The sequence below is a fragment of the Pleurodeles waltl genome, chromosome 1_1 (assembly GCF_031143425.1).
Source record: "Pleurodeles waltl isolate 20211129_DDA chromosome 1_1, aPleWal1.hap1.20221129, whole genome shotgun sequence".
NCBI lineage: Eukaryota > Metazoa > Chordata > Amphibia > Caudata > Salamandridae > Pleurodeles > Pleurodeles waltl.
This window is the reverse complement of record NC_090436.1, coordinates 870,093,124-870,117,983: the sequence shown is the minus strand read 5'-3', so window position 1 is coordinate 870,117,983 and position 24,860 is coordinate 870,093,124. Positions and strand designations below refer to the sequence as shown.

The following is a 24,860-nucleotide window of genomic DNA, read 5'->3' as shown; positions in this document are numbered from 1 at the left end:
TCCCTGATTAGAGTGGAGGGATCTACCTGGCTTAGGTGCATACCCTAACCAACCAGAAACTCAATTTTTAACAAGACCTAACCAGAATGTGTTTATTAAGTTGGTATGTGTCCCCATCCTCAAATTAATAACCCACTTTGTGAGCGACAGTCTTCGGATGCCATATTGCATCAGGCATTTATGGTTTAGAAACTCACACTTCCATTTCTGCCAAACAGGAGCCTTTGCTTCCGCCCACTTCCTATGTTAAGGGTTCCATTTTTAACTCTACCTTGTGATGGGGTTTAGTTTCTTATCTTGATGATTGGTTCAGCAGGTCTTACAACCACTTTAAGGATCAGTCCTGTCAGAAGGGCGTGGATATTCATTACTATGCACTTCTCCCAAAGCCCTCCACAGTCATTGTGCCTATGCATCCAAAATGGTGCTCCTGCTGTGTGATCACCTTTTAAATTCCCTGTATGTTCATTTGGACTGGAATTCTTGGAGACACTGCGTGCTTCCTGCTTTGTGGTCACTGCTTGGCCTCAGGTGGGTCCCTGAAGGTCACTTTTCCCTGCTAACAAAGATGGCCATCTTTCCATTCTCATCTATGAGCAGGGCTTAGATGTGTTTCTATAACTATGCCTGGTGGAAACATCATTGGGAGTTTTCAGGTGATCATCAGTCTCTGATAATGTCAACAAATATGAGTCTTCATTCTTCTCAAGATGGATACAGCCCATAATCCCCCTAATTCTGACAGTAATATGATGTCACTGGATCTGGAAGATGCCTATCTGCATGTTTCTACCCTGTGAAAAATCTAGAAGGGCAATTACAAAATGAATATGTATCTAGGAGGAACACAGTTGTAAAACCTGTGCAAGATCAGAGATTAACAAACCCATTGTTAGTAATTATGGAGACTGCATTACTTACCCCATTCATAGACTTTATAGCATCCTGGAATGAACCGTGGGTGAGACCTTGAGGCGCCGTCCCTAAGAAAATGAAACGATTTCAGTATTACAACCACACAAAACCAAAACCAAATATTGGGCCTGATTACAACTTTGGAGGAGGTGTTAATCCGTCCCAAAAGTGACGGTAAAGTGATGGATATACCACCAGCCGTATTACGAGTCCATTATATCCTATGGAACTCGTAATACAGCTGGTGGTATATCCGTCACATTTGGGACGGATTAACACCTCCTCCAAAGTTGTAACCAGGCCCATTCTTTTCGACTAAAAACAAAACTATTCTCTCGGAAATGCAACTTCATTTTAAACGTTTTTTCAAAAGCCGCTGTGGACTGGTTAGAGTAAAAAAAAATGACTCAAACCAGGCAGCGCCGGCGTGGAGGGAAAAGGGGGTTGTGCGTCAAAAAATGGTGCAAGTCAGGTTTGAGGCAAAAATCATGCCTCAAACCGGACTTGCGCCATTTATTGACGCACAACCCCCATTGAAATGACTCCCGTCTTAGCAAAGACAGGAGTCATGCCCCCTTGCCCAATGGCCATGCCCAGGGGATTTCTGTCCCCTGGGCATGGTCATTGGGCACAGTTGCATGTAGGGGGGCCCAAATTAGGCCGCCCTATGCCACTTTAAAAAAATAAAATAAAATACTTACCTCAACTTACCTGTACTTACGTGGGATGGTCCCCCCATCCTTGGGTGTCCTCCAGGGGTAAGTGAGGGTGGCAGGGGGTGTCCCTGGGGGCAGGGAAGGGCATCTCTGGACTCCTTCCATGGTCAGAGACCATGGAAGGGAGCCCACAGGTTCCTTAACGCCTGCCCTCACCCAGGCGTTAAAAAACGGCGCACATCAGGCTGTGTGCCGTTTTTTAAGGCCCGTCCCCTCCTGTGCGTCAAAATGACGCAGGAGTATAAATAAGGCACACAGGCCTTAAAGTCATATTTTGGGCAGGAACGCCTACCTTGCATGTCATTAATGCAAGGCAGTTTCACGCATCCAAAAAATGACGCACACGGAGGAATTTTGACATCCGCGGGCTCGGGCGTCAAAGTTTAAATATGGTGCACAGTTTGCGCCGAATGTGCGTCAAAATTTGTGACGCACGTTCGGCGCAAACACAGTATAAATATGCCCCTTAGTAGCGCGGAGGTCCATCAAACAAGTGGAATATCAACAGCACTAACTTCCCCCTGAAGGAGTTAAAATCCATAGATCCTAACTCTCTGAATTAGTATCTTTGAATCTATAACTACAGTGCACATTATTGCACACCTACATTCTATTTAAATGTGAAAGAATGCGTGCAATCGGGCCTCAAGGTTGGGATACACTAAAGTGAGAAAAGTAGATTATCAGTTGGGGTAGGCGTGGGTAGTTTTTATTTAGTATTTTAGTAAACAATAAAGTTTATTCTATGGTTGTAGAAAAGTGGATCATTATTTGGAGTAGTCAAGTGCCCACCTCAAAGGATAAGACTTCCACCTGCTAGGTATAATGGAAAATAAATAAATTAAACATGTGTTCAGTCCCTGGTAACGAGGCACAAATAAGTCAGGCAATATGTAAAATATTTTTTTAAAGTTACACAAAACAAAATAAAACTAAATAACCAATTTTAAAATAAAGAGAAATATTTACCGAGTAAAATAAAACCTCAAGGACACAAATCTAATAAGGAAAAAAGGATATGTGAATTTTTAAATTTAAAGTTTACCGAAAATAGCACCATTAAGCCCACATTGTCAATGGTAGCCAAAGGTCATTGTAGACTGGGACCTAGGCATGATTTGAGGTTGACCATAATTAAGTTTTGGCTAGCTATACAAATAGATTATTCTGGGTAAAAGTCCGTAAATTCAAAAGTTTGTAAAAGGTTTTAAGTCCCACTTCAGAAACAGAGTTTGTCCATTTTTTGGATGAAGGCTTTGACAATTCTTTTAATTCCTAATGCAGAAAGGGACTTTGTCACTTTTTGAGAAGAAAAATCTTCCCTGAGAGGGCAGCCACCAAAAGTGCAGCTGCCACCGTGGAACCGTAGGGCAGATTCTTGAAGCAGGTTGATCCTGCTGGAGTTTTGAATCTTTGGAGATTTCTTGCTGAAATATAAGTTCCGTTGCAGAATGGGAAACAGTAATTTCATTAGAGTTGCTGGGAGCCTTAAGGAGATGAAACAGAAATTCAATCGAATTCCATGGAATGACCCATTGGATACCTTTTCCTATAGGTCACACTGATGCTCTGGAGGAGGTTTCCAAACCTTGGACAATAACTACAAACAACTACATGAGTACACTTCTAAAGCCCCCAGGTCTTCAGCATCAGGTATTTAGAAATTCTCAGGGGGTAAGGCAGAGGCTACCATGAAAGTCCAGTCACAGTCTAGTTGCCACTGGCCAGCAGGCTACTGCAGAAATAAATCCTCTTGCAGCTTGTTGTATCCTTGTAACCAAACAGGATGTCAGCGAACTGACCTTTGAAGTCCACTTTGTTTGTCCTGGGTAAAAGAGGGAGCATATCCAGTCCTCTCAGGTCAGCAGAACCAGATTCAGTCCTCTTCTGATCTTCAACAGGTTCAGATATTTTCTAACAATAGTGCTTTGGGGTGGCAAATTTATAGTTGCCACTAGTTAGTCGGTGGGTGTGACTCCTGGGTACTCCCTAACCAATGGGCTGATGTAGGAAGCTGGCTCTTTATATAGTATACCAAAATGAAGTACATGGTGCAGAGTGTTCAGGGGCTCTGTTACTAGTGGACAGGGTCTTGCTCTTGCAATCCCAAGTTGTTCTCTTAGGGGGCAGTGCGGTCAAGCATCCTTAGGCTTATCAGAGAGGAGTGTTATCATTTCCTGCATGCACACAGTCAATAAATAATACACATGACTCAATAAGGAGATTCATGCCAATTTATGAAAATATCATGTATCTTTCTATAATTTTAGGTACTGAGATCATCATGATCAGGAAAGTATGTTTCGAGTTATGAATGTTTACAGGTTTGAAAAATCATCACATTGCAATTTCTGAAGTGGTAATGTTATCCTATGGAGGAAAGGCATATACAGGTACTTTACAGCAAATTACATGACCAATCTTCTGATGTTAAGGTAAGTATAGGGTGAGGTCCAAGGCAGCACCAACAGGTCACTTTGGAAGACAATGGGGCATCCGGGTGCAGCATCTGGTGCCCTGATGTTATCCTATGGGAAAAGGAACATATGCCACATTTGGGCACTTGGCAATGACTTACAGGGCTGTTCTTCTGGAGTTAAGGTAAGTGTAGGGCAAGTCCCAAGGCAGCACCAACAGGTCACTTCAGGAGGCACTGGGGCATCTGGATGCAAATGTGCTTTTCAGCGTTGGGTGCCCTAATGTTATTGTATGGGAAAAGGAGCATATATTGCAATCGGGCACTTAGCAACGACCTACAAGACTGTTCTTATGGAGTTAAGGTAAGTGTAAGGCAAGGTCCACGGCAGCACCAATAGGTCATATTGGGAGGCACTGGAGTGTCTGGCCGCAGAGGGGTTTTTCAGCATCTGGACTATGGGAAACAGTCCGGGTAGAAAGATGCTGCAAGCTGGACCTGGAGACCAGGCTGGCTGAACTAAAAAGGGTCCTGTGGGAGGAGTATGTTAACAACCCTACAAGAGCAGACTTTGCTCCTGACCGCTGAGAATGAAGGCTGCTACCCTTTGGGGGTCAGAATCATGCCTGTTGGTGGCAGGCTGGCTACAACTAGTTGGCTAGCACACCAGCAGTTGGTGGGTTTTTAAGAGGGTACCTCTAAGGTACCCTCTGGGTGCATGTATTAAAAAATCCATCACTGAAAACAGTGAGGGTTTATTAATACAAGATGTTTGATACCAAACATTCCTAGTTTCAGTGAAGCCATCATCTAGCTGGGTAACTTGTGTTGACCAGTGTCCAGCACATGAATTATAAAGTGGCTTAACTGATCATCACTTTCTATGCCTAAGAATCAACAAAAACAAAGCAGGGGCACGTCTGCCCTTGCAGATATGTCCACACATGTAACATAATGCACCTTGCTACAGGACTGGAAGGCCTTCTGTAGGGGTGACTTACATATACTGCATGCAGTGTTAGTGGGTATGGCACACACACTGTATACCATGTCATGTTCTTCTCCAGGGCTAAGTTTTCTTCTCCAGGGCCAGTATGGCTCTTCTAGCTCTTTTCTGGGCCTTGTCAGACTGGCTGGTGCTGGCTGAGTTCCATCACTGTCAGCAACAGAAGATGGCCTTGCAGGATTGCCTTGGGACAGATTTTCCTCCTCATCATCTTCCTCCAAGGGAGAGATGTTGTCTTCTTCACCCCTCTGTGGCTTCTTCAGTTTTAGAGGAGGGTTTGGCTAACCTGGCTTCCTCAAACGTCTCTCTGAAAATCAGCCTTGGTGTCCCTGTTGCCTATCCTGTGATTCTTTGCCTTGCATAGGGCTTTCAGCTCCCAGTACACGTTGTACAGGTTAGCCTGGTCTAACCCCATGGTTCCTTTCATTTATAAAATAGGCAAAAGTTGGAATCAGAAATAATTTGGAAAAATCGAAAGTGATCCATTTACAAGTTGTAAACCCAATTAGTCATTTTAGGGATTTTTAATTTCTTAACTTGGTAGCTGAGTGCTACTACTAAACACAAGTTCTGAATCCCACTGCTGAAACACCAATGTGAGAAAAGTAGATTATCAGTTGGGGTAGGTGTGAGACTTCACAAGTAATAATTTCACTAATCTACGTCAGGTCCAATTAGTTTTTTTTAAATCAAACCTTAGCTCAGCTCTCCAGAGCTGTGCACAGAGACGTCACACTTAACTCAAAGGAAAACAAGTGTAAAGCATTTAGCAGTACCAAACATAGTCAATAAGTAAGAAACATAACACAATAAAAGCCTTCACTTCAATTTATAAAACTAACATATATTTGTATCTTTAAAATAAGACACCAAAACAACAAACAAATCATATGAAGGGAACCGGATTTATGATTTTTGTAGGATTTTCTCGCTGCTTTTATTTGAAAAAAATTGGAAAAGTTTTGAAAAAAATGTAAATCACTTTTTTAACTCCTAGCGGTAGTATATGAGGCTCAAATACTGGGGTCTAGGGCAAAGTCAAAGTTTCAGGCCGAAAACAATGGAAGTCAGGGTCAGATGCAGCTGCCATATAGATTCCAGTTAAGATTTCACCTTTGCACGTAGAAACTTTTCTGGCTCTTTTACCCATCAACAGTGAGGTCGGCTAGGTCCTCTGCAGCTGTACTCCAGCCTTGGGTGTAATGTCAATGAATCAGCAAAGTCTAGGGGCCTGGTGAAAGCCTTGGTTCTCTAAGCCATTTGAGGCTACCCACAAACTAGCAAGTAGCATTAGTCTATGAGTCTAGGATTCTGTGTTCAAAAGAGTTCACTCTAGCACTAGCCAAGGGTCCAGGCACTGAGAGAGACCTCTAGGGAGCTCACACATGATCCCTTGGCTACACCAGAGGAGTCAAGGGCAAGTCCAGAGCAAATTAGCCAGCTGGGTACTTTTCAGGTGCAGGGTTTCTTTTTTGTCCCTGAAGCTTAACAGGAGGTTAGCCAACTGGCCCTTGAACTCCACTTAGGAGTCCCTGGCACTAGCGGGAGAAGGCCCAGCCCTTGAGGCCTATCTCCAAATGTTTAACAGCAGTAGCAGCCATTTCCTTTTTGAAGTCCTGTCTTGGTTCATTAGGTGCAGTAGGTAGAGTCTTCCTTGTCGCAGCCTCTCTTTCTGGGGTCCACAGGTCCAGCAGGTGCAGTCTTTTTTCTATTGTTTGTGAGTTCAGTAGTGTTCTGAGGGTGGATGCCAGGGCTACCACTTTTATGCCAATTTCGAGTTTGTGGGTGGGGAGGACTCACTAGCCAATGGGACCACAATTCCCATGGAGCAACCTTACCCACTTTCACATTATTTCTTGCGGGGTTGGCACTGAACAATCACACCATGCAATTATCTCCCCCTAAAGCAAAGATGTTGGGACCCTTCCTCACTGGGAAATAGTCCTGGGCACACCCCTGAGGTGTGTCCAGTATAATAAGCCACCTCGCCTGCAAAAACCCATTCTACAATGGATTTTCCTCCTTTATAAGAGTTGGCAGCCTGTCTATCTATAAAAGCAGCAGGTGAGCTAAGAAGGTGTATCAAATTTGCCTCTCACATGCAAAAGCTCCTTTGCATCTGGACCATCTCTGGCCACCATCCTTGGGCTATCCTGGTAGGTGGAGGTCATACCTCCTCAACCCAGCAGACCCTTTGTTCTTTTTCCTGGGAGTGATTCACAACTCTTAGCAGGAGGGCAGCAGGCTGTCTTGGGTGACAACTGCTAGAATTAATCAGAAGTGGTTACTAGATATTTGGGGCAAGAAAGTGGTGACTTTCTAAAGTAACTTGGAATTAAAAATTACCTTTGGAAATGACTATTTCAAGTTTTCATTGTCAGGACATGCAAAATGTAAAATAATCATGCTCTTCTCTCTTATATTCAGTCCCCTGCCTTGTGGGATACTAAGGCATTCCCTAGGGGTGACCTGTAAATATTAAAAAAGAAGGTTTTGATCTGGCAAGATGAGTTTATTGTGCCATGTCGGGTTGGCAGTTTAAAAGCTGCCCTACTAGGCTGTCATGGCAGACCTAGAACCATGTTTTCACCTTGTCACTGCACTGGCAGCATAATGCGTTCAGCAGTCCCCTAGTGACATTTAACTTACTGCCCTGTATGCACGTCATACCATATAATAGGGACCTATAGGTAAGTTAAATACACCAATCAGAGATTAGCCAATTGCACAAACACTTTGAGGGGTCAGAGTTCATGCACTGGGGCCTACTCAGCCTTCAAAACAGAAGACCGCCATCCACCCAACGCTTTTGTACATTAAGAAGAACTGTCATGATTGTGGTTTATTTCTTTCAGTGTAAAGCGATATCCACTGGACCGGTAATGATCTCGAAGTTGGGAAGACACTAGTCCCTCAGGGTAGGGGACGTACTATTCTCTACCACTGTGCTTGACTGTTGTCCATTCCCACACCTTGAATCAGAACGTTAGTTTCTCAAAACAAAGGGGCATAATTATCAAAGAGTTGTGGCACTCTTGTGCCACACAACTTGGAGCAAAAGCGATGCACATCTTAAGTTATATTTATCGAACCATGCAAGGCTATCTTGCTTGACCTTGTGTGGCTTCAGAGTAATGCAATGTAAATCACTGTGTTACTTTGCCTTGTGAAGGCGTTCCATGGGTGGAACTTGGGTGTTCCCACATATCCCCTATGGATTTTGGCACTTTCCCAGAATGGTAGATCTGGGAATGCTTCAAAATGCTATGGCACCCCAGTTGAGGCGTAATGAGGATAAATATCTTTAGTTCTCCTTGTTACTTCCTCTTTCTATGTATGCTGCATTTTACAGCACACATAGAAAGAGGAAAATGCCTCAGAAGATTGTTTTTGTGCAGGAAGTTGTCCCTTACAATGCAGACACGCATGCACACTGTAAATTGCAGGCCTGTGCTTGAGTAATCAGTAGGAGTATCTAAAACACAGTGCCAACGGACCGGGTGGAGATGGCCAGCCCATTAAAGCAACAGTGGAACAAGGCTGAAAACTATGGAAGCAAGGTGATCGCTGCCATTGGCCGGTCCAGTGCTCAGCTCTCTACCTATCACTTGCATGTGATGGCAGAGGGCATGCTCCTTCTGTAGGGCCATATAGCGGTCTTCTGTCACAAGTTAATCATTGATTTGCTAATGAGAAGAAGGGTCAGTGTCTATCACCATCTTAGAAAGACAAGCAATGACGAGACGGAAGGAGGTGCCCCTCATTTTCCCACACTGACCTGCCAATCTGGTGATAAAAAGGCAAGACCACAGCAGCTACGCTGGAGAAGTGAGGGATACAATTAACATTTTGGGTGACCATCTTGGATTGGGCTTGCTGTGTTATGTCTTCCCTACTATCTTACCGAATTGGAGACAGCTGCTTTTTTTAAAGTGAATCCAGAGAGAAAACAGAAACCAGAGAGAAGTAGTAACCAGCTGCCCTAGAAACTAGAACAAGACCAAAATTATATTTCTGTAACTATATGGCGGGGGCGCAAGTTCTAGTCACCTTAGGACACGAGCTATAGTTACTTGAGATAACTCTTCTATAACAGGTGAATTTCTATGGTTTGGTACATTTAACATGTAAGCCTAAATATGACGTCCCTGTAACCTTTGTGTGTGTGTGTGTGTGTGTGTGTGAGTGTGTGTGTGTGTGTGTGTGTATATGTACACACTACTATCGTGGACAAAATAGCGAGGGACATAATATCAAAAGCAAGGTGCACAAAGGGAAGCACATTTCTATTCTTTCTTAATTCCACAACCTTGACTATATATATTTTGTGTGGACATATATGTGTGCATGTGTGTGTGTATAAACTACTGGCAGTAGGTAGTTATAGTTAGGATCTAGTATCAATAGAAAGTTTCCAAAGTGTTTTTTGTTTTACAAATATCTATGGCACCTTTTGGTGAATCTTCACAAATTTTTCAAAACTAGTGTACTAGTCACTTTAGCTGCTGTCTGGAGAGTTTTGTGTAATCTGTCACGCAGGACCAAGGAAAAGCGGGGATCTTGCTGAGATCTGATTGGCTGCCAACACTTCAACCAGGAATCGTGAACAAGGTGTTGTGCGCTGAAACGCATTGGGTTTGCCATCTGTCACGCCGCTCATGACTATGGTTTAAGGATCAATAAATTGCACTGTTCCTGCCACGCTATTGGAGTGCATGTGTTTTCTTCCATTCGTTCCATTCGCCTGGAGTTTATGGGAGTCTGAGCTGACATATATATACATAGATATGTATATATATATAATATATATATATATATAATATATATATATATATCAGCACAAATTCTTGTAACCACAAGAAAGGTCAGGACACTTCCAGATGAATGTAAAAAAGTTTTACTATCACACAGATTATTCCTCCCAACGCGTTTCAGCCGTAGCCTTGTTCACAGATGGGGGAAGTGAGCACATTATCATACAAATACCCAAATCTAACAAAACTGATGATAGACAAAAGAGGCAAATACAGCAACTTGCTCTGCAACCCTAGCGGTCATATTGGACTGGTGTGTACTATATAAGAGAACTTAAAAAGTATCTTGACCATTATGCATCCAGAGGGATTCGGAGGAGTCGGTGGAGGAATGGACACTGATAAGTCAAATCTTAACTATCATATCCCCCAGCCTACCTGCATGCTATCACACACCCCCTCCCCTATCACTCAAACTCCTCACTAATGTACTAATAACACAAACCACCCATCCCAACACCAAGCCCTGCATGCAACAACAAAGTATGGACACCCATCACTAAAGCATGCCCACTACACATACCCATAACACCCCCTAACCATCATCACACAAGCCCACACACAGGAATGCTAGCACTGGGGTACACGCTTACCCACCCATTGCACACCATGAGACACACACATGCAATAATCAAGCTTTTATACCCCTGCAGGACCACTACCTAATGTCACCAGACAGGAGGTTCCAGACATCTCTACCCCACCCACAGAAGAGGCCCACAGTGATGACAGCAGCTCTGGCCAACTGGATCCAGATGACCATCCCTGACCTTCCACCCTCTGGTAACACCAGCACAGCACCCACCCAGCGGGCCCATACCTCCGTACCCAGGACACGTCAATCAGCTGTGTGTCCACCACTCCAGGGAACCCAGGATAACCCACCACCCCAACAACAACAGGGACCTGGGGGCAGTGGTAGTGGGCACACAGTCCAGGGGACGGAGGCACAGGAACACAGGGGAACTGGGAGGGCTGCTGTGCGACAGGGGGTGGACAGGCCTAGGGAGCCCACTCTCCACGAGGTCCTCTCCTCCATCATGGGAGCATACCATCACTCCCAGGAGACGATGGCGACGGTCCTGGCCAAGTTTCAGGAGACCCAGCGCATGCAGGACGAACTGTATTTGGGGTTCAGGGAGGAACTCAGAACCATCAGCTCCGCCCTGGGCACCATCGTAGGGGTGCTGAAGGACATACAGAAGACCATGAGGGACACCGTGGCACTCCAAGGGGCCTCTGACACTAGCCTGGACGATGAACTGCCCACCACCTCCGCCGGCGCTAGTGGACAGGACGCCCTGCCACAGGACCACCACACCAGCACCCCACCCCCTGCAGATGGACAACCACCCCGCAAGCGGTCCCTGAGATCCAGGAACAGGACAGAGCAAGATGGCAAGACCCCGCCAGGAAATGAGACCACCCTGATTGTCATCCCACTGTCCCACTTTGTTACCCTGTCCAGATTGGAACTGTTCCAGCTCCACTTCCTATGCCCATATGGGCAGTGTACCTGTGAGACTAATAGACTGGACTCTGCCATGGACATTCCTCCACCATCACCATATTGCCACCCCCTCCAATAATTAGCACTTAAATAAACACCCTTGAACCACAAAACAATCTGGAGTCAGTCTGTGATTATGAAAATGTGTATTAACTATGACAATGGCCAAATCCGTTCGAAAATGTAATGTCAACATACCTATGTCACATATCACAAGTCCATGAAGGATGCAAGCAGATGACACACGTTGGTAACCACACCTGTGAAACCGTAATGGAAATGTACCACTCAGTTAGCAAATAATGCTTCAAATTGACAGACAGGATAGAGGTATAAGTGTGAAAGTAAATGTAATAGTAAAAATATTGTTCTCACCTGTGTGTCACTGGAAATATTGCTGTATGACAGAGTCCCTGTTATCAATGTCTTCTTCCTCTGCTTCCTCCTCATCACTGTCCACAGGCTCCACAGCTGCCACAACACCGTCATCTGGACCATCCTCCTGCAGAAAAGGCACCTGGAGTCGCAAAGCAAGATTGTGAAGCATAGAGCAGGCGATGATGATCTGGCACACCTTCCTTGGTGACTAGAATAGGGAACCACCTGTCATATGGAGGCACCTGAACCTGCCCTTCAGGAGGCCGAAGGTGCATTCGATCACCCTCCTAGTCCGCCCATGGGCCTCATTGTAGCGTTCCTCTGCCCTGGTCCTGGGATTCCTCACTGGGGTCAATAGCCATGACAGGTTGGGGTAACCAGAGTCCCCTAATAGCCACACACGGTGCCTCTGGAGTTGACCCATCACATACGGGATGCTGCTATTCCGTAGGATGTAGGCGTCATGCACTGAGCCAGGGAACATAGCATTTACCTGCGAGATGTACTGGTCTGCCAAACATACCATCTGTACATTCATCGAATGATAACTCTTCCGGTTCCTGTACACCTGTTCACTCCTGTGGGGGGGACTAAAGCCACATGGGTCCCATCAATGGCACCTATGATGTTTGGGATGTGTCCAAGGGCATAGAAGTCACCTTTCACTGTAGCCAAATCCTCCACCTGAGGGAAAACGATGTAGCTCCTCACGTGTTTCAGCAGGGCAGACAACACTCTGGACAATACGTTAGAAAACATAGGCTGGGACATCCCTGATGCCATGGCCACTGTTGTCTGAAATGACCCACTTGCTAGGAAATGGAGTACTGACAGCACCTGCACTTGAGTGGGGATACCTGTGGGATGGCGGATTTGTGACATCAGATCTGGCTCCAACTGGGTACACAGTTCCTGGATTGTGGCACGGTCAAACCTGTAGGTGATGATTAAATGTCGCTCCTCCATTGTCAACAGGTCCACCAGAGGTCGGTACACCGGAGGATTCCGCCATCTCCTCACATGTCCCAGCTGACGGTGCCTAGGAAGGACAACAGCGACCACAGAGTCAACCAATTCTGAGGTATGTACCCACAGCTACACAGAACACGACACAAAATACAAAAATCTTCCTGTATGTGTGTTGAGTCCAGGCCTAGGTATGTGTGACGCAGTTGTAAATGAAGCCATGTGGGTCCCTGAAATGGCGGATGCCTGACCTCTAAACTGGGACAATGGGATGTGAGGTAACTGCGCTGGCGTTGTACACCGTCGCGGTAGGCGGTCGAAGACCGCGGCGCAATGCTGCATTGGTTAACATTGGACCCTATGGGTCCCAGGAGCCAATGACGAAGTGCGCCGGCGGTGATGACACGCACCTCTGCGGACGTCACCGCCGCGGACGTGACCGCCATTTTCTATCTGTTCAATCACAGAGAGGAGGAGAGGACCTACACTGCAAGCGCTGCTGTGACCTCGGTCTGGAGGAGACAATGGCACGTGCGTCTGGGGAAAGGGCCCCTGCCTTCACTGCACAGGAGTTGGAGAAACTCGTGGACGGGGTCCTCCCCCAGTACACGCTACTCTACGGTCCTCCAGACCAACAGGTGAGTACATAGGGTGCAAGTTGTATGGTCTGTGCCTGGTTGGAGAGGGCTGGATGTAAGTAGGAAGGGGGCAGAGTAATGCGAGCATGAAGGACTGTGAATACATGTGCCACATGGCAAGGGTAGGGATGTGGGCCACTCACTTTGACGGTGGAGTTGTTAATGACTTCTCTTCTTCCCCTGTACATTTCATGTAGGTCAGAGCCCACAGGAAGAAGGATATTTGGCGTGCCATCGCCAAGGAAGTCCAGACCCTGGGAGTCTACCACAGACGGAGCACCCACTGCCGTAAAAGATGGGAGGACATTCGCCGCTGGAGCAAGAAGACGGCGGAGGCTCAGCTGGGGATGGCCTCCCAAAGTGGGAGGGGTGCCCGTCGCACCATGACTCCCCTGATGTTCCGGATCCTGGCGGTGGCCTACCCGGAGTTGGATGGGCGCATGCGGGCATCACAGCAGACACAAGGGGGTGAGTACACTCACAATTTCATGACTTTGCGCACAGTGGAGGTGTCTGGGTGGGGGAGGAGGGCTGTGGGTTTCCCCAGGCCAGGGCGAGTTCCATAGGCTAGGCCCCTCCGTAATGCAGGCGATGTGGCACTCCACCCCACCTCTGTAGAGTGCCAAAAATAGGTATACATGCCCCTGTGTCATCTATGTGGGCAGATGACACTCATAGGCAAGTAGGCCATATCCCAGGAACTGCATCTGTAGAGGCCAAGAGCACGGCGTAGTGCAGGGGGCTGCTGTGTCTGTCTTGTCCGAAAACGGTAGCGGTAAGCCATGCACTCAACCTGTCTTTCTTCTGTTTGCCCACACCTTTTTCTAATCTCCCTGTTCTTTTGTGCATCAGCATCATCAGGCGGAGGTACAGGGGCACCAGAGCACGAGGGGGCTGCATCCCACATGGCCATGGAGGGCCACACCACGGACTCCGAATACACCAGTGGGACGGAGGGCGAGGGGAGCACCACGGCGGTCAGCGGATCAGCAAACAGCGACACAGACTCGTCCTCCGATGGGAGCTCCCTTGTGGTGGCGGCACCATCTGTGCCCCCCACTTCTACAGGTACAGCCACTACCCCCCCTACCAGCACTGCCCTCCCAGCAGCCCCTCAGTCTTCGCCCCGTGCCCGCTCATCCAGGAGGGTGGGCATCACCTTCGCCCCAGGCACCTCAGCCCCTGACCCTGTCACCCCAGCTGCCCTCAGTGAGGAGGCCATTGACCTCCTCAGGTCACTCACTGTTGGGCAGTCTACCATTGTGAATGCCATCCAGGGTGTAGAAAGGGAGTTGCAACACACTAATGCATTCCTGGAGGGCATTCATTCTGGTCAGGCTGCCCATCATCAAACCCTGCAATCTCTGGCCTCAGCACTGATGGCAGCCATTGTCCCTGTGTCTAGCCTTCCCCTCCAACTTCCTCCACCCAGACCCAATCCCCTGTACCCCAGCCTATCCCAGGCACACCATCAGACCAGCCTGCACACACCTCACCACACAAGGGCAGCTCAGGCACAAATAGGCACCACACATCCCACAGCCACTCACACAAGCATCACCCACATACAGACACAGCAACATCCACTGCCTCCACTGTGTCCCCCTCCTCCTCGTCTCCCTCCTCCCTCCCAGTCTCGTCTACACTCTCACCTGCATGCACTACCACAACAGCCACAAGGAATTGCACCAGAACACCCAGCACCACACCCCGCTCACCTGCACTCACCACCCCCACTACCATTTACACGTCCCCTGTGTCCTCTCCCAGTGTGTCTGTGACGCCCCCTCCCAAAGTACACAAACACGGGCACACACACACCCAACATCCATCCACCTCACGACAGCCTCCAGAACATGCACCTGCACCTAAATCACCAAAAGTTACACCTCTTACAACCACCTCCTCTTCCTCCACTCCCAGACCCCCTCCAGCTACCCGTCCCAGTGTTCGTCAGAAAATTTTCCTGAGCAACCTTGACCTCTGTCCCATCACCCCCCCCCCTCCAATTCATAGGTCCCGTAGTAGCACCTCAGCCTAAAAAAGATTCTGGTACCAGTGGTGCCTGTTCGAGGTATGTGGAGTGCACCGGGCACCAGGGCTGCCAGTGTGACACGGAGCCAAAGCACTGCCAGTCCACCCCCTGTGAAGCACCAGAAGTTGGACAGTGCCCGACGGGAGAGGGGGAAGACACTTGCCGGCAAAGCCGCCCACAAGGGTCCCGGGGGGAGTGTCGAGTCAGCTGTGACTCCTCCCAAGGTGTTGAAGGGGCAGAAGAAGTCTCCAAAGTCTGGGAAGAGCAGCACGGCAGAGAAGGCCGCCATCCTCCCCGCTGCCCAAGGCGACACCGCCAGCCCCATTGTCACTGGTCAGGAGACCACCGCCGGAGTCAGTGCCCAGGAGGGCAGCACTATCGTCACTGGTCAGGAGACCACCGCCAGAGTCAGTGCCCAGCACTATCGTCACTGGTCAGGAGACCACCGCTGGAGTCAGTGCCCAGGAGGGCAGCACTATCGTCACTGGTCAGGAGACCACCGCCGGAGTCAGTGCCCAGGAGGGCAGCACTATCGTCACTGGTCAGGAGACCACCGCCAGAGTCAGTGCCCATGAGGGCAGCACTATCGTCACTGGTCAGGAGACCACCGCCAGAGTCAGTGCCCAGGAGGGCCCCGGCAGCCACAGTCCCGAAGGGCAATGAGGGACCGCCATGGTACACACCGCAGCACAGGTCAGAGACAGCAAAGTCAAGCACTGCTGAACAGGGCAAAGACCGCCATGGCAAGCACCGCTGAACAGGTCAGAGACAGCAAAGGCAAGCACCGCTGAACAGGGCAAAGACCGCCATGGCAAGCACCGCTGAACGGGTCAGAGACAGCAAAGGCAAGCACCGCTGAACAGGGCAAAGACCGCCATGGCAAGCAACTCTGAACAGGGCAAAGACCGCCAACTCAAGCACCGCTAGCCCATGAGCGGCAGGGGCAGTGACGCAACAGGGACCGTCACGGGGTGAGTGATGCACTCTGGGCACCAGTCCCCCTCCAGAACCAGTGGAGACCTGCATCCACTCAGTCTGTCCTGCACAGGATGAAGCACTCTGGGCACCAGTCCCCCTCCAGAACCAGTGGAGACCTGCATCCACTCCGTCTATCCTTGGCAGGATGAAGCACTATGGGCACCAGTCCCCCTCCAGAACCATTGGAGACCTGCATCCACTCCGTCTGTCCTTGGCAGGATGAAGCACTCTGGGCAAAAGTCCCCCTCCAGAACCAGTGGAGACCAGCATACACTCCGTCTGTCCTTGGCAGGATGAAGCACTCTGGGCACCAGTCCCCCTCCAGAACCAGTGGAGACCTGCATCCACTCCGTCTGTCCTGCACAGGATGAAGCACTCTGGGCACCAGTCCCCCTCCAGAACCAGTGGAGACTGTCGTCCACTTGAGAGACTGTGGCTTTGCACTCCCCAGGATACAGCAGTGGGCAAACCACCCACTGTAGAGACTTGTGAGACTGTGGCTTTGCACTCCCCAGGATACAGCAGTGGGCAAACCACCCACTGTAGAGACTTGTGAGACTGTGGCTTTGCACTCCCCAGGATACAGCAGTGGGCAAACCACCCACTGTAGAGACTTGTGAGACTGTGGCTTTGCACTCCCCAGGATACAGCAGTGGGCAAACCACCCACTGTAGAGACTTGTGAGACTGTGGCTTTGCACTCCCCCGGATACAGCAGTGGGCAAACCAACCACTGTAGAGACTTGTGAGACTGTGGCTTTGCACTCCCTAGGATGGTACAGTGGGCAAACCACCCACTGTAGAGACTTGTGAGACTGTGGATTTGCACTCCCCAGGATACAGCAGTGGGCAAACCACCCACTGTAGAGACTTGTGAGACTGTGGCTTTGCACTCCCCAGTATACAGCAGTGGACAAACCACCCACTGTAGAGACTTGTGAGACTGTGGCTTTGCACTCCCCAGGATGGTACAGTGGGCAAACCACCCACTGTAGAGACTTGTGAGACTGTGGCTTTGCACTCCCCAGGATACATCAATGGGCATGGAGCCCCATTGTGGATCTGGCGTGGTGCAGTCATCCGGCTGAGGTGCCCCCCCTTCCCTTCCACCTGAGGTGCCTGTTGTATTTCTATCTGATGCCCCTGCAGTGTTCTCTCCGTTCCAGGAAAGGTATCGTGTGTGGGCCTCGCCCATGCATTTGGAGCCCAGTGGTCCACGGACATTGAATTGTGCATACCTGTACTACTAATTGTGATGTATATATTTGGAATGTGTATATATTGATGTATATATGAGCTAACTGTTTTTTGATGCATTACAATGGTTGAACTCATTTCCTTTTGTCTTAGCATTCTTCCGGGGGGTTGGGGGTTGTTACTGTGATGTTGGAAAATGCATTGGTGTGTGTGTTGTAGTGGGTGAGGGTCAGGTTGGGGGTGGGGGTGTTCCATGTGTGTGTCCATGACTTTTGCCTCCCTCCTCCCCTATGTCGTAGGTGCAGTACTCACCGTTGTCTTCGGCGACGCTGTTGCTGATGTTCGTAGAGGAGCAGGAAGACAAGCGAAGGGAGCATTTGGAGTTCCGGCTCCATGGTGCCCTCCTTCCTCGTGGAGTTTGTTCAGGTGAGCGTTTTCCCATTGAAAAAGCTGTTTCTGCCGTGTGTTTATCCACGGTGAATCCGCCCCGGAAAAGGTGGCGGATTGACCTGTTGTAATACTGTGGGCGGTACTTTGTCTTCCGCCTGTCTGTTGGCGGTGACCGCCGCGCTGCTTGTCTGTACCACCGTGGTGGTCGGAGTGTTAAAGTGGCTGTCTATGTTGGCGGTTTCCGCCACGGTCATAATTCCCTTTTTTTTCCACCGGCCTGTTTGTGGTATTACCGCCGCTATAACACCGTCCGCCAGGGTTGTAATGACCCCCTATATTTGGAAATCTGCATGTTTTTGTTTTCATACGAGCTTCAACCTGAAAACAAGCCTTTGCTGGAGCAGAATTTTTGAAGTTGTTTGCATCTTGCATCTTTTTTGGTTATTGGTGTTTTATTGATGGAAAAACAAATGCTGATTTCACCTCCATGGCTTCTTCAGGATTGCTTTCCCTTTCCCCTATTTTATTGTTATAGTTGCCACAGATGAGAATGATACGTGTTGGTTTTGTAGGCTTCTCTCAAGCAAGCTAGAATATAGAGTATCTAAGAACCCAGCACCACATCAAATTGACTTTGATTAGTGAGTGTGACCTTTTCCTTAGTTATAACGGATACTGTACATGGATGTCACTGGCAGGATACTCGAGGGCTCCCGAGAACCTGTAAATATTGGTTCATTAGGGGAATGCTCATACCCTGCAACTGGTGGTTATGTTCTCTTCTTAATATATATCTGTATGAGGTATTTTTGAATCCTACTGACACACCTGTAATTAGGAGGTTCACCTGGTGAATGATTTATAATGAGAACAGTTTAATTGTCATGGACCCACAGAGTGATAACGCCATAGCTGTTGAACAGCAAGCTTCCAAGGAATCTTTAATTCATAGAAGCAGTTGCAAACAAAGGCAGACCATGGATAGCCAACCGTGCAAAGACACAAAATGCAAAATAACTGAACTGTCACTGATGAAAGAATTTGCATCAATCAACAATACCTGAGCTCTGTGGAGGGTACCATATTAACTGCTGGCCCAGAAATAAAATTAATGCAGTCCAATATTGCATCTTTCACAAAATGCATAGGTTTGGTTGAAAGGAGATTGACAAGTGTGGGGTACTAGCTGTATAATGTTCCAAACTGGGCTAAAGAATTGTGAAAACTTTGCAAGAATTGGATTGATACGGAAGACAGAAACAGAAGGGACAATTTATGGTTCTCTGAGATTCAAGAAAAAGAAAACATGCTGTTTTGAACACTTTTATTCAAGAGGTAATGAACATTGAATTTTAGTGCCCTTTCCCAAAGTGCTCAAAAGATAAGCTCCCATTTAGCTGCTTTACAGAACCTCACTGCACCAAGTGATAGCTTGCTTTCTGGGACATCAGCAGGCTCTTCAGATTGTTATGCCTACTATGACACATGGCTGCTTTCAATGAGATAAGCATAATAAATTTATCTCTGCTGACTTTTTGTAGGAGACCAAATGTACCTGCCACTGTAAGCACAACAAAAGAAGTAGAATCTTTGATATAGCTTAAGAGAACAAACAGCCATGTTATCACAATGGATGGTAAAAGAAAGGAAATCCTGGACTCAGAGGACCTAAAAACTTTCTTAAGAACTTGGTTAGAATCTGCCATGGACAAAATGAAATCCAGAGCAATGATACTCCTAGTATCACCAGCTACCAGAACTGCTGAAGTCAAATGTTTACTTGACAAGAGAGAGACTACAGTTGTGTTCTACATGGAAATTCATGGGGAGGGATACACCATGGGATATAAGGATCACTAAATGCTACACAAAATAGCTCCACATCCCCCTTGATACCATGCCAGGGTACTGAAGGATTTCTTTGCATAATGCATCTCGGAATGGAAGAGCGGATCTCTAATGCAAGATACAGAACTGGGTGTAGCAACGCCGGCGACCAAGATGGCAGCAAGGCTGTTAAGCTCTGACGCATGCAACCCTAATCCGCAGTCTGAGCGGGGCCCTCTTTCGGTGCTGACTACCCAGATGGGGCAGTAAAAGTAGGGGCTACTTCCCACTGCTTTTATTGCATGGGGGACTGCAGGGGCACTAATGCTGCTGCCCAGCTGCTAGGCAGCCCTCAGAGGCCCTTCAGTGACAAGGACTGTGGGTGAGCCTGAGGAGGGTTGCTACAGAGCCCCCACGGGCCACGTGCACATCCCTCTGCACCCTCAGGCACACCGGGATTGCTGTTCCTTACCCTGGGGGCCACAGATGCTTCACCGCTGCTCCTAGGCCTGAGACAAATGCTGCATGGAGCTTATCCCAAGGACTACACAGAAGAGGCCTGCCGATGACGGGATACTGTGATTCCCTAGGCAGCCACACAGTGAGCAGCAGATGCAGTGAGCATCCTAAGTTCCTGCAGCGCTCTCCTCACAACGGAACTCAGCAGGTCCCATAGTGCACATACCCTGTTGGGACCTGCAGTTGCAGTAGCATGTGAATGTGCTGCTGGATGCCTAATTAGGAATACATTGCTTTTGCCCCGGGGCCCTGTAGCAATGATCACTCCTACAAATGTGCACCACCTTTGAGCTAACCTCCTGTTCTGCTGCATGCTGTTAGGACATAGGAGACTGTCTGCACTGCCTTCACATTTTTGAAGGCCTGTTCGGGTGTGTTGCCAGTGGCTCATTGTCAGCCACCCCATCTACTCATGCTGTACCCCCACTCCAATGAGGGCCTCATCTGGATTCATCTGGTACACCACCTGCAGACCTCTTCCTCTAGTGCACTGCCACTATTCGCTGTGTACATTTCAGTGTGCTCTGGACAATACTGTCTTCCTAGTGTTCCTGTGCAGCACACTAATCTACTCCACAGCTTCCCATTCACCTTTTTTAACAGTGTGTCATTTCTCACTGGCCCCTCTGCATGACCATGGGACGGTGAAATCCCAAACTGTGCAAACTACAGTTTGAGGGCATTAGAGACTTGAACCACCCAAAGACCTTTGAAAACATGGGGGAAGTGATGAATGGCACCTCAAACCAAGATACTCCCCCAAACATGGCCACCATCATTACAGAACTCCGCACGGTATTCCATGCCATCGACGCCAGGTTTGACACCCTCACCTCTCGCATTGATCGTATGGGCGAATGGCTAGACCTCCAAAATCTGTGCCTGGACAGGGCTGAAGAGTACATTTGGTCCCTGAAAGATGATTCCAACTCTGTAAAGAAGCACCTGGAAAAGGTTGAGTCAATCCTCAAAACTGTGGCCTTCAAGAACAAAGATTTTGAAGCCCGGTCCCGCCGCAAAATCATTTATATCCTCAGGATTACAGAATTCACAGACACTGGCTGTATGGATCTCTTTGTTGAATGCCTTCTAACAGATCTATTTAGGCATCCCAGTTTCCCGCCCACTTTTGCAGCGCAGCGAGCTCACTGCTCCCTGGGCCATAGACCGGCTCCGGGTGCTCCCCGAGGCTAATTATAGCGAAACTACTCAACTTTCGCTACCTTGGCGTGGCCCTGAATTTAGAATGTGAGGCTGGCCTGGTCCAATTTCAAGGCAAGCATCTCTCCTTTATCCAGACTTCACAGTAGCTGTCCAGTGTGCTCATCTCAACTACACTGATGCAAAGAATGCGCTTTGCAAACTGGGGCTGTCCTACAGTATGCTTATCCAGATAGATAGCTGGTGCACATGGGCGGCAATGCCAGTTTCTTTGACACTCCTGGGAATGTTTGACCTTTTGCAAAAAATATAAAAAAGACAAATTCCCTATTGCGATGCTACACTCCCATCCTCTCCCTTGGGCCTGCAGATGTCACAGGAGTCCAAACTGCTCCCATCAGACTGACAGCAACTCCCACCAACTCATCAATGTCGTATTGTACCAGGGCATCCACAGTGAAGATTCAAATTTTCCCTCCATCTCTGGGCCATCTACTTTATCAACTCCCTGATCAGACTTGATTTACATGCTTTGCCTTATACTTCATTAGGGTACAGACCCCCTCAATTGTGCATCGCCTTTGGGACTCCTCTACTCATTGCGTTCTTTTTTCATCTGCTGCTGTTATTATTATATTTTGGGATTTGCTGGGCTTTTTTTTGGTCTGGTGTGGGTGGAGGGAGGGATTTGGGGGTTTCATGTTGCTTCTTGTTTGGGAAATGTTTTTTGTTCTTGAGCATGACAAATTACAATTTGTTGTAGGTACACACTTTCACACCATTTTTCACTACACCAACCAATGGCGACCAGTGATCTTAACTCCATGATCAAACTAACATTCATGAAATGGAACCTCAAGGGCATCAATAACCCATGCAAGGAAAAGTTGGTTTAACAATACCTATTGTGTCAAGGTGTCAACATTGCGTTTCTAGATGAGTCTCATCTCCCCCACAACGGTTCCCCTCATTACGCTGACAGTTGGGGTCCTCATCAGTACTTTTCTAGCTATAGTACATAGTCCCGGGGAGTGTGCATTCTGATCCACAAGTCCCTTCCGTTCCACCCCTTGGCCTATTTTACCTATTTTAATTATAACAATGTACCTGTTCTTGGGACACTGGCTGGGCAGACACACCTTCTTCTAAATGTATATGCTCCAAACACAGACAACCCTGATTTCCTCCACTCCCTGATGTCCTTCTTGAGACATGCAGAAGCCACCCACACCATTATGGGGGGGGAGACTTTACCATACACCTAGATTTATAACTAGACTTCACATCCCCCATCACTAGCACCAAACCGCATTCCTTACAAGTTCTCCGGTCACTCAATGACAGTTTATGCCTTGAGAGACACTTGGCATCTCCTACACGCATACACCCCTGGGGACACCTTCCACTTACCACCACGAGACTTGGTCCTGCATTGACTATTGGCCACTCTCAAGCACCATCACCCAATGGGAGCAAGACATTGATCACCTTCAGCTCACACTTTCCGACCACTCTCCAGTTTGATTGGTACGCCAGATTCCCTACAGTGGTGTGAGGGAGTTATATTGGCGCTTTCCATGCTCTGGCTTATTGGACGATGCATTTCGCACCGAACTTCACACATCCATTACTGACTACTTTGAATTAAAAAAGGGTTTGGTGTTGATGAATGTAATACTTTGGCAGGCCTTTAAGGTGTACATCCGGGGCATTGTTATCTCCAAACACTCTGGTGTCCTCTGTGATATCAGGAACACAAGCGCTTGCACGGAAGCTTCACTCCAAGACCTATAAAACCCAAGCTCGCAGAGTCGTAACATCCCACAGCTAGCATGTTGACTTACACTTTTAAATGAGTTTAGAGAAACAGCAGAGCGCAAAGTTCTTTTCCATGGCAAATACGCCAGAGCTGGTTGATATTGTGAGGGCGAGCGGCTGGGCCGCAGCCTGGCCAGTCTGCTGTGCCCTCCCCGTGGAGGTTTATACATCCCAGAACTCCTACAGAATGACGGAACCAGGATTACTGACAATGGGGAGATCATGGCAGAACTACGTCAATACTACCCCACATTCTACTCTGCGCGGTGTGGCCGTGATGACAATGCCAATTCTGACTACCTTTTGGAGATTGCCATGGTGGGGCTCTTGTGCCCCCAACAACAATTAGTTAGTGAGCCTATCCCCACTAATGTGATTGTGCAGGCAAATGATGCCCTTGGAGGCTCAAAAGCCCCTGGCTTTGAAGGTCTTACGGGCTCTTTCTATAAAACATACAGCTTCTTGCCTCATAGCTCCTCATGGTCTACGCAGCATCCTTTGAAACTGGCATACTCCCCCATTCCTTGCGCGAGACAGTGATAATGTTACTCCTCAAACCTAGCAAAGACCCCTTCTACTGCACCTCTTAAAGACCATTGTCTCTAATAAACTTTTATACCAAAATCCTTGCCCAAATGCTAGCTACTCGACTGTCCCTATTACATCATCTCTCTCTTGCAATCGGGCTTTATCCTGGGACACTCCACCTCCCATAATTTATGCAGTGTTTGTGCTGCTCCACAGGGTCTCTCCAGAAGTGCCCACTGAGGTCACCCTACTTGATGCAGACAAAGCATTTGATTCCCTTGAGTGACCCTTCTTGCTTGTGACACTAAATAAGCTAGGACTCCCACAGAGTTTAATTTCGTTGGTTTGATTACTTTACATGCATGCTAACACCAGTGCACATACGCGCTAATGGCTCTCTGACTAATTCCTTTGAGATCACGAGGGGGACTAGGCAGGGATGCCCATTGTCACCTCTTCTCTTTATCATAGCCATGGATTCTCTTGTCCATCATCTTGAGGAGAGGCACCTTCACCGTGGTTTGCAGTTGCGTCCAGGTCCTCTTCTCTTGTTACTGTATGCAGATAACATCCTTCTATTAATTCGTTTTCCATCTGAGCATATGGCTACTCTTATTACGGAGATCACCAGGTTCTGAGAATTCTCAGGAATCACCATCAATTGGAGAAAAATCAAGCTTTTCCCTTTTAAAGATAACACAATGCCATTTACTTGTGCCTACAGCATGCAATGGTGTACAGGCCTTGTCCATTAATTAGGGGTCTGACTACACAGAAATGAAGAGCAGATTATCCATTTGAAATATGGCCTGGCAATAGGCCAACTTACCAAGCAGATTGAAGTGTGGTGTTGACTCCCACTATCCATGGCTGGTGGTATAGCCACTATCAAAATGTTTGTTCTCCATCGGTTTGTGTATTTTTTTTGTAATACCCTGATCCCCCTTACCAATGCCTTTTTCTCGTTACATAACACCATGTCCATTCGTTTGCTCTGTGCGGGTCGATGACCCAGAGTGAACTGGAACACACTGGTGCTACCACACACC

The 24,860-nt window shown here is 47.9% G+C and overlaps 1 protein-coding gene across 1 annotated transcript in view; it reads right to left on the bottom strand.

The window, feature by feature from the left end:
* LOC138302579 (F-box/LRR-repeat protein 2-like) overlaps positions 1–24,860 on the bottom strand; it is a 473,996-nt gene that overhangs the window by 404,944 nt on the left and 44,192 nt on the right. Inside the window, exon 4 of the mRNA XM_069242590.1 lies at positions 922–983. Within this exon, the coding sequence (XP_069098691.1) occupies positions 922–983 (62 nt within the window). The remainder of the gene's footprint in view (positions 1–921; positions 984–24,860) is intronic.